Source organism: Hemicordylus capensis, chromosome 1, assembly GCF_027244095.1.
Source record: "Hemicordylus capensis ecotype Gifberg chromosome 1, rHemCap1.1.pri, whole genome shotgun sequence".
Lineage (NCBI taxonomy): Eukaryota > Metazoa > Chordata > Lepidosauria > Squamata > Cordylidae > Hemicordylus > Hemicordylus capensis.
Genome location: NC_069657.1, coordinates 267,111,304 through 267,121,986, shown reverse-complemented (window position 1 = coordinate 267,121,986; position 10,683 = coordinate 267,111,304). Strand labels below are relative to the sequence as shown.

The 10,683-nt window shown below is 42.6% G+C and overlaps 1 protein-coding gene across 18 annotated transcripts in view; it reads right to left on the bottom strand.

Moving 5' to 3' along the window:
* Positions 1-409: 409 nt before the first annotated feature.
* Positions 410-10,683, bottom strand: part of LRRC63 (leucine rich repeat containing 63) — a 32,854-nt gene continuing 22,580 nt past the window's right edge. For 17 of the 18 annotated variants that reach the window (XM_053284994.1, XM_053284990.1, XM_053284989.1 and 14 more), the window contains 5 exons: positions 7,699-7,797; positions 5,682-5,818; positions 3,680-3,763; positions 2,491-2,730; positions 410-1,119 (listed from right to left, as the gene is read on the bottom strand). In XM_053284994.1, coding sequence (XP_053140969.1) covers positions 960-1,119; positions 2,491-2,730; positions 3,680-3,763; positions 5,682-5,818; positions 7,699-7,797 — 720 coding nt within the window. In that variant the 3' untranslated portion in view covers positions 410-959. The remainder of the gene's footprint in view (positions 1,120-2,490; positions 2,731-3,679; positions 3,764-5,681; positions 5,819-7,698; positions 7,798-10,683) is intronic. The other variant, XM_053284996.1, reaches the window with a different exon arrangement.

The window sequence follows — 10,683 nt, the reverse complement described above, 5'->3', positions numbered from 1 at the left end:
TACAGACACACTCATACAACATAATGAGCCCTTTCTCACAAGCAGAGAAAGGGATCTGATGAGGCGAAGAGAGAAAGCCACGAAAGGTTTGCCTCCCCTGCAGATGAGCAGGCTGCCACAGGGGGGGAGGGGGCACGGCAGATTGCCTGCCCAGACGATCACCGGATGCTGCTGGTTGCTCTGAGGGTGGGGTGTCGGAACGTGTTGCCCCGCCCACCAGAGCTCCAATAATGGGAGCTCTCTTATAGGGATCCCCCTTCCCCGAGTTTGTTACCCGCAGCTGTAAGCATCTGTGGCTGACAAGTGATCAGTAAAATGAGGGTAAGGGAGCGCTCGCATTTACTGTGGGTGAGTGGTCACATATAATTTTGTCTACTTTAAAATGGCTGCAAAAGAAAACCAAGCAATGTGTTAGCACAATCTCAGTTTTATTGTATTTTGAAACTGCAAACGGTACAGCAGTAAATATAGCATAACATATCAGGCAGAAGCTCCAGACCACGTAAATGTAAACTAGTTAGCCTCTCTTTGCCATCCTATTGTACTTAAAACTCAGCTAGTAAAAATGGTTTGTTGCCACCAAATGGGAATGCTGATGAACTTCATTTATTTTGGGTATGGATCCTTTTAAGGTTATAAGCTCTAGTTTTGTTACATTTGTAGTCTTTTATGGTAAAACTATTGCAATTTTTTTTAAACAAAGCAATGTACATTCAGTGTCATACTCAGGATTATTAAACAAAAAAGTTCAAATTAAAATATAGTGGATAACACATGCTGCCTGCTGCAGATCTCCAACTGCTAGAGATGCCAGGGCAGCAAGGTATAGTGCAGGCTATGCCAACTTACTCTGTGCCTTAAAGCAGGAACTGGACTAGGCCTCAGAGCTACACACACTGCATGCCTCAGCTTTTTATTTGACTCAGCTGCAACCCCAAGAAATTAAACACAGTGACATATCAGGCTGGGACAGTTTGAGAGACGAAATCTGTAAAGCATGTAGGCGAGCAGGCAGAAAAGAGATACGGAAGCCGAAGTCCATAGATACTCCTATAAACACGAATGAATTGAAGGCCTTCACCATACAAGAATCCCTGGCAGCAACTACAGGCAGTAAAGCTAAAATGTGGAGGGAAAAGTCATCATAAGTTTATTATCTTCCTAATGCTAAACCCATTAAGAAGAAGAAAAGTTCCACTTGAACTTGAATACAATTAGAAGATACTAATGCAAATACTACCTAGCATAGATGACGCTTTTGAATGCTCAAAGCATGCATAAGCATCAGTAATCCTTAACAACTGTATGACAGGTTAGTATCATCCACCTATTGTAGAATGGGCGCTGAGACAGAGAATAGTCACTTGCCGAAGGCCACCTACAGAATTAACAGCAGAGGTGAGATCTGAACCAAGGACTTCCTAGCTTGTTGCCCTATTAACATTCTTTTTAACATTTAGGGGGAAATCCACTGGCTTACATTCTGCCCAGCGAGCTGCTGATCCAAGAGAGAGGCATACGCAGCAGCTTCTATGGCACTCTATACCCTTCCAGCATTGCTTCCAAAGGCGGGGAGGCGCCATGCCTAATAAAGAGTCTATCATTGCACTTGTGATGATACTCCCATTGAGAATGATAGGAGTGTGATGATGCACTCCTTAGTAGGCATGAGCCTCCCTGCCACAGGAAGCAGTGTGGGCAGGGTGTGGAGTGCTGAGGAAGCAGCAAGTGCATTCCTCCCTTGGATCAGCAGCTTGCTGTGCAAAATATAAACCAGTGTAAGCTACTCCAAGTCTAAGAAACAGAGCAAGATATAAATCCATCGAACATAGCAAACCATGTTAGGTTAAAAATGTAATTCAGCCCTTTTTTTAAATTTATTTAAAAGGTTTCAACTAGTCACAGGTAGGTAGTCTGATAATGACTCGGATCAGGTATTTAAACCTCACTTCATGTTGATGAAAATGTACCCTCCAAAGCTGGAGAGGATTAAATACTCCCACCCCAGAGTCTCTAATTTGGGCCCCCACCTACAGCTGTGCTTTAAGCTTAAAAGAGAGCTTAAATCAAATCAGAGTGCTAAAAAAACCAAAACAACCTTGTGTACATCAGCTTTCAAGATAAGCCCAGTTCCTATGAATATAAGCACCCCAAGAAGAACCCTTCCTAAGCCCAGCGTCTCATTTTTTCTGTTTTGATTTATGAACTTCTCAAATAGTCCCAGTGCAACAACATATTTATTATCTTGGGTGGTGATAGTAATGTTATCACTTTTTTCTTCTTCTATATGCTAAATCATTGTAAAACCGCTTAGAGAGCTTCCAGCTATAGAGTGGTATATAAATGTAACTGCTATTGCTATTGCTGTTATATCATGGTTTTGTTGTCCCTAAGGTGGCTTTTCCTGGTCACATCACTGGAGGAACTTTCATACCTCCCAGAGTTTCCCTGACAAACCGTGATGGTGCTGGAGATGTTCATCTTACTTACTTCTGCAATAGCTCTTCAGTGTCGCTTGGAATCTCTTTATACTTTTCCCACAGGTTGTTTTTGGCAAAACAAAGGGCAGCCATGTCAGTGAGTCTTTGCGGCTGAAGCTGGCTGACTTCGCCCCAGAAATAGGGATGCAAGAAGTTGTTTTCCACTTTAAGGCGGGTCAGTGGAAGCTCCAAAATCCCACAAGGCAAAACATACAGGAAATTCCCTTCCACGTTCAGATACGTAAGTTTGCTGGGAATTTACAGAGCAAAAGACATTTTACAGCTCATCATGTAAATGTACCTACAGATTTACCTGCAGCTGGCGCCTGTGTGTGCTGGTGTGAGGGACAAATGAGGGGCTCTGTAAGGGTTATTCTTGGGCCACTAAACTCTCACATGCATCTTCATGGGCATAAACAGTCCAAGTTTGTACAGCATCTAAATCTGCTAGCAGAGACTATTTTTAATAGTTTCCCACCACACAAAGGTATCATGCCTCCTTCAACCCCACAAAATAAAGTGCACACTGCAGAAAAGAATGGCTATCGTAGAGCTTGAAGAATCACTTTGTGGCACACTTCACAGTGGTGGGTTCCTTTTTCAAATCTCAGCAAGACACCCTTTCCAGAAACAAATAAAAGCGGGGCGGGTGGGATCTGAACATATGGAACTGCCTATTATATTAACCCATATAGGTCAGTACAGACAGGTATCAGTTCCCCAGCATTTCAGGACAGGCATGTTTCCCCCAGCCCTTCCTGGAGATGCCGGGGATTGGATCATGGACCTTCTTCATGTAAAGCATGTGCTGTACCACTGAGGATGGTCCTTTTCATTGTTCAGTGACAGAGCACATGTTTTGAATGCAGAAGGTCCCATGTTCAATCTCTGGTGTCTCCAGCTACAATAGGTTTCGTTAGCATGGCTGGGAAAGACCTCTCCCTGAGACCATAGACAGCTGCCATCCATGGGCACTGCATAAAATAGCCGATCCATGGGTTCTTAATACATAAAATAGTTCCTTCTCTGAGTTGCCAAGAAGTGATCAGAAAAATGTACAGGTTTCAAAAGAGCACAAACAGAAGGCACTTTGTGGCCAAAGGCATAAAGAGTTGGGAGTTTTGGAAATCTAATGGGGGGCAGGGGGACAGACAGTTGACATTAGAGTAGGAAAATAAATATAGTTGGAGACTGGATACCTGAGTTTTCCAATTTCCTTAGGGATAAATTCAAGTTCGTTGTAGGAAACATCAAGGCCCTCAAGATTTGATAATTCAAACAGCCTATATAAAGAGAACGAATCATATCAAAAGCATATGAAACTCAACATATTGCACATTCTGCCAATAATGTACACTGTATGTACATAATCCTATAATTTAGGGGGGCTTAAACTGTCACAGAAAGTCTTAATCAAGAAAATAGTCCTTGAAGCCCCTAAATGGTAACTGTGTTAAAAAGACAGATGGTTTGCAAAATAGTGCAAACATGTCTAAAGAAAGTGTGTGTGTGTTTGCACGTGCCCATGCCTATGCGTGTGTATTAACAAGGGAGGGAGGGAGAAACAGAGGCTACACACATGGACAGTATTTTTCAGATGTTTGAGACTAGTCTTAGAGAAGCAAAATAATGGCTAACAATGACAGGATTGCTTCAGGCAATGGGAAGTGAGCACAGTACTGCTGGAATCCCTTTTGAAATTAATTATTCACTCTTGATTGATTAATTAAGTGCCATCAAGTCGGTGTTGACTCTTAGCGACCACATAGATAGATTCTCTCCAGGATGATCTGTCTTCAACTTGGCCTTTAAGGTCTCTCAGTGGTGCATTCATTGCTGTTGTAATCGAGTCCGTCCACCTTGCTGCTGGTCGTCCCCTTCTTCTCTTTCTTTCAGCTTTTCCCAGCATTATGGACTTCTCAAGCGAGCTGGGTCTCCACATAATGTGTCTGAAGTATGATAGTTTGAGCCTGGTCATTTGTGCCTCAAGTGAAAATTCTGGATTTGTTCTATGATCCATTACTCTTAGACCCATGTAAAGTCTGTCTTCACCTTTTGAAATAGTTACCTCTAGAACAATAGATTTAAGGAATCTTTTCCACATACATGGTGTCTCCTGAAATTTTTTTGTGTTGGATTTGGAGAAGCATTATCAAATGCACATTCAGCAACCTATCTTACAAAGTTATCATAAGAAGAAGTTAACATGTGGCTTGTAGGGATGTGCACAAAACTGGCTTGGCCTGTTTGGTTCAGTTCGAACCAGCTTCAAACCAGGGTGGGTAGGTTCGGTTTTGATTTTTCCCGAACCCCCCACCCCGAGTTCGGTTCAACTTTGAACCCAATTTGAACCGGTTCTGAAAGGTTCTACATAGGGTATAATGGGGACTTGAACCAGCCCATTATTCCCTATGTAGAGCATCTAGGGGCACAAAACCAGGGTGGGTGGTAGGAACCCAGGGGTGCCAACCACCCACCAAACCCCAAAGCAATTGGACACTTCTGTGATTATTGATGAATTTCTGAAGATTTTTCCAAAATTTTATTCCTCCCATAGGGAATAATGGGGATTTGAGGCAGCCCCATTCCTCCCTTTGTGGGGTGCCAGGGCACCCCAAAGTGGGTTTGGGGGCATGGCAGGTAGGGCCTCAACTCCCCCCAGGCAGCCCCAAGTTTCTAGGATTTATTGTTTTTGTTTTAAAAAACGTTTAAAAGAATTTCCCCCCTTCATTGCAATGCGTTAAGAGGACTTCTCCATTCATAAGTACTATATGTGTGCTCTTAATTGCTGTCAACTCTACTAGCACACATAGCTAATATTCTGGCCCTCTCCATACCTTCCTATAAAACCAGACCAGTCTCCCCTGCTCAGTACCTATGTGTGCACAATGCACACGTGTACAAAGAAAAAGATTTTCAAAATAAAAATATTAATATTAAAATGAATTAAAACCCATGTAAGCACCCAATGTTTTAAATGGTTGTGTCCCTCATTGTTCCATCAAGCTGCCAGAAAGTGAAAAATGGAGTAAGCCTGTTCCCCCCGCCTCCCGCCCATTGGTCAGCTACCCTATCTGGGAATCAACACAGGCAGGCATTTTCTCATGGCCACCATGTGTTGACACAGTAGCAAGAAGATACTCTCCCTTCTGGACATCTTCTCCGTCATACGTAATCTATTAAGTAAAACCAGTACTGTACCCGGATGGAAGAGCAGTTAGCAAATTGAAGGACATAATCAAGACTTTAAGACTCTTCATTTTGTAAATATCTCTTGGGATGAATTTGATAGGGTTGTTTCTGAGCTTCAGTATTTCTAACGTTCTAATATTAAGTACCTGTGGTGGGGGGGGGGAATGGGGGAAGAAATGTAATAAAATATGTATGAAGCTTCTTATGGCTGATGATTTTTATAGCTTTAACTTTAGTCATGTATATTACCAGGTAAAGGGTTAAAATTATAGCTGTTTGTATAACATGAATAGACACTGGAGCCAAGCTAGATGTGATGTTACATCTGGGCTATAGATCTGAAGGTGATAAACGAAGTCCGGGCCAAGCTTTGATTGCTATTATCCTGGCCCACTATCTTCAGTCAGGAGCATTGCTAAGTTCTTAAAAAATCTGGGACCAGAGATGCACCTAGGTAATTTTGGAGCCTGGACTTAAAGGCCAGGTCCAGGTGGTGAAAATGGTCGACATCTGTCACCAAAAAAGTGGAAACAGTTGGTGCTGTTCACCAAAAAAAGTCTCAATTTTGCATTAAAAATTGCATAAAATTTACATATGCTAATTGGTATAATATATGCATGCCTTGCTAAAACCAGGATAATTTGAGAATAAATACAACCCACAAACCCCCTTTTCCACACAGTTCAAACAGCAGCCTTCCTCTGACTGGGTCACAGAATCCTATGGGACAGATGGTGCATTTTCTTTTCATTTTCAAGGGGGAGGGAAACCACAACAGACCCCTTTCCACACAGTTCAAACACCAGTCGCCTCTGGATCACAGAATCCCATGGGACAAATGGTGCCTTTGAGTTACATGGCAGGGGAGGGAACACCCCCCTTCCCCACAGTTCAACATTAGCCTCCCCTCCACAGTGGTGCCTATGGGGAAGCACAAGTTTCCTGACCTGGCCTGGGGGGAGCTGGCTGGCTGCACACCAGAGCTGTGGAGCAGCAGAGACACAGGGCCCAGTCAGAAGAAGAAGAAGAAGTCCCTCCTTGGGGCCCCTGGGCCACTCAGTCACTGAGGAAACGAGGAGGCAGCCTGCTGCAAAAGGCACGGTGGCTGGGGAAATGGGATGGGAACTGCCAGCACAGCAGCAGCAGCATGCAAAGGAGCTCCTCCTGCCACTTCACAGCAAATGCTACACACAGGTAAGCCTATTGTTTCCAATTGGCCTACTCGTTGGTAACAGCCACTGGTTGATTTGAGCCACTCAGCACTTGCAGCAGGATTGCTGGCACTTCAAAAAACCCCTCCAGCACAGAAATAGTTGCAGGGAGTTGCAAATCCGGAGTAAGTCCACATCTGGGAACCTGGCCCTTTTCTGATACCCATTCTCTATCAATTTAGTAGGCTCACACAGCTGCTTTGAAGTAAAAACCATCAAAGCACAGGATCCAGATCATAGATCTCCCAGGCTGGCCACCAGTCAGCCAGAGGCGGCAGGCCGGCTTGTCCGCCCATTGGAGGAAGAGGCTGGAGGTGGTGGCAGGCTGGCCTGGCCCTGGCCTGACCGCTGGAGAAGATGGTGGCGGGACAACCGGGCCCACCTGCCCACCCGCCGGGAAGAGGGGGTGGGGGGAGGTGGCGGGCCGGCTTTCTGGCCAGCCCACAAGCCATAAAGCATGGGGTGGGAGGGAGAGAAAGCAGCCGGCCCACTGGCCCATCAGAAAGCGCGGGGAGGAGGGCGAGAAGTGGGCGGCCAGAAAGCTGGGCATGCCAGCGGGGGTGAGGGGAAACAGCGGCGGTGGCTGGGCCAGCTGGAAGCACAGATGCTCTGTGCCTGGCCCAGCTAGTTAATTCTTAAATCCTCAATATCGACACAGAGAAAGAAATGAGGAATATATTACACCTATGCTGTGAAGGTTTGCTTAAAGTCACAGTTATGTTAGAGGCAGCTGCTTCTAACATATTCTTATGTTATTCTTATATTAATAAGGGCTCTAATAAATAAAAGAGAAAAAATAGCAGGCACATACTCACTTCCCTAGGAAAGTCATGCAAGTCATTAAAAGACAGGTTGAGGTACACTAAAAAGTCAGCCAAAGGTGAGAGGTCTGGAAGTTGGGGCAGGAAAAAAGCCTACAAGTAAACAAACAAAAAACACAGGCCCAACTTGTTAAAAGTCTTACACATTCAAACATATATACAGGAAAATGAATCGGAAACAAATATGCTAATAAGAGAAATAAAATTATAAGACATTTACTGAAGCTCGATATTCTTAATTGGTGTGTAATTGGTTTCGAATGCATAACCTCAAAAACTACCTAGCAAAAGTGTACAGAGTCCCTAGCGAGCTGGGAGCTCAAACATATGCAATCAGCATCCCGTTTATGGAATAGCCTCCCTAGTGAGGTTGGCCTAACTTCATCACTTTGTTCTTAGACGTCAGGTAAAGACCTTTTTGTTCACTCAGGCCTTTTAAAATTTAATTTTTAAAATCCAATTGTAACTGATTTTTTAAAAAGTTTTTAAAATGGTTTTTGTACTATATTTTGTTATGATTTAATGTGTTTTTATCTCATGTTTTATTGTTGTGTTGTAACCCCCGCAGAGAACAACTTGTTATGGGGCAGCTACAAAATAAAGATTATTATTTATTTATTATTGTTGTTGTTCACACAGTCAGACAGGTGTTATTGACTGGTTTGTTTTATCCAGACATCGAGTCCTTCCCAAGGACCTGGGATGGCTGAATTTTATTATCAATGTTGTTGCTGCTATTATTATAGATATCATCGCAGAATATAGGCTGTTCCCAGTAATGTTGCTTTTTGTAATTGGCTTGTGGTGATTTTTGTGGCCCTTATGGTGTTGAGGTGCTCTTCAAGTTGTTTTGGAATTGCACCTAGGGTGCCAATTACCACTGGGATTATTTTGGTCTTCTGCCACTGCCTTTCAATTTCAATTTGTAGATCTTTGTATTTTGTTATTTTTTTCAATTTCTTTTTCTTCTATTCTGCTATCTCCTGGTATTGCTATGTTGGTTATTTTAACTTGTTTTTCTTTCTTCTCAACTACAGTTATATCTGGTGTATTGTGTGGCAGATGTTTGTCTGTTTGTAGTTGGAAGTCCCATAATATTTTTGCATCTTCATTTTCTACCACTTTTTCAATTTTATGGTCCCACCACTTTTTGGCTACAGGTAGCTTGTATTTTTTGCAGATGTTCCAGTGTATCATCCCTGCTGCCTTGTCATGCCTTTGTTTGTAGTCAGTCTGTGCGATCTTTTTACAACAGCTGATTAGGTGGTCCACTGTTTCATCTGCTTCTTTACAAAGGCGGCACTTGCTGTTTGTTGTTTATTTTTCTACCTTTGCTCTTATTGCATTTGTTCTTGGTGCTTGTTCTTGTGCAGCCATTATTAAACCCTCCATTTCTTTCTTCAAGTTGCCATTCTTAAGCCATTGCCAGGTCTTGGTGATGTTTGATTTTCCAGTTATATTGTGCAAATATTGACCATGCAGTGGCTTATTTTTCCATTTTTCTGCTCAGTTCTTGACTTGTTCTTTCTTGTAGGCCTGCTTTGTTTCATTGGTGTTGAATAGTTTCTCATTATTGACCATTTGAAGTACATCTTCTTCACTGTCCTTGATATATTCTTCAAGGCCTCTTTTCTCCTCCTCTGCTGTTTGATGGACTTGCAGCATTCCTCTTCCATCTGAGCTGCAAGGGAGATATAGCCTATCTACATCACTGTGGGCGGACGTGCAGAGCATGATTGATGGTCATTATTTCCCTGGTCTTACGATCTAGCGTCTCTAGCTCTGCCTGGGTCCAGTCTATTATTCCTGCAGTGTATCTGATAATAGATATAGGCCAGGTGTTTATGGCTTGTATGGTGTTCCCGCCATTGAGTTTGGACTTGAGGATTTTTCTAACTCTCCTAACACTTCCAGTTTTTCTTTTAACTTCAGTGTGTGCGATGTTATTAGCCTGGGGAATGCCCAAGTATTTGTAATGTTCTTTCTCTTCTAGGTTCTTGATGTTGCTTCCATTGGGCAGTTCTATTCCTTCTGTTTTTGTTATTTTTCCCTCTGTTCATTATTATTACAGCACACTTGTCTAGTCCAAACTCCATTGCTATATCACTACTGAATATGCGGTCAGTGTTTAGCAGTGATTCAGTTTCTGACTGGGACTTTCCATACAACTTCAGATTGTCCATGTACAGCAGATGGTTTATTTTACTTGATGTTTTAGATGTTTGGTATCCGAGGCCTGTTTTGTTTATTCTTCGTGAAAGTGGAGTCATGGCGATTACAAACAACAGAGGGGATAGTGAGTGCCCTTGGAAAATACCTCTTCTAATGTTAACCTGTCCAAGTGTCTCGACATTGATTGTTAACTGTGTACTCCACATGCTCATTGCTTTTTAAATAAATATCTGGATGTTTTTGCTGACACCAGTTGTTTCTAAACATTTTAGTACCCATGTGTGAGGCAATGAGTCGGCGGCTTTCTTGTAGTCAGTCCATGCAACACTTAGATTTGTTTTTCTTCTCTTGCAATTTTCTAAAATTACAAGAGAAGAAAAACAAATCTAAGTGTTGCATTATTATTATCATCATCATCATCATCAACAGCTGACACTGGCTAGTTCTCCCAAGAACCCAGATGCAAGGTAAAAAGAAAAAAGAAAATGCTAAAAAACTAAAGTTTGATCAGATTGTTCTCTGGAAGCAGTTACAACCCAGCAAACATCAAATAACTCATGTATACTTTTGTTACACTGGTTTCCCTCTCACTGCACCTACATGCCCTTGTGTGGTGTAAGAGAGAGATCATCTGACTAGGTCCAGGGAGACTTGCATTCAAATCTCTTTTCAGCCATGTAGCTCACTTGGTGGCCTTTGGCCATTCACAATTTTTCAGCCTACCTCTTACTGGGTTCCTGTAAGGAATTTTTTAAAAAAGGAATCATTAACACTTCCCTGATCTCTTTAGAGAAGAGTGGAATAAAA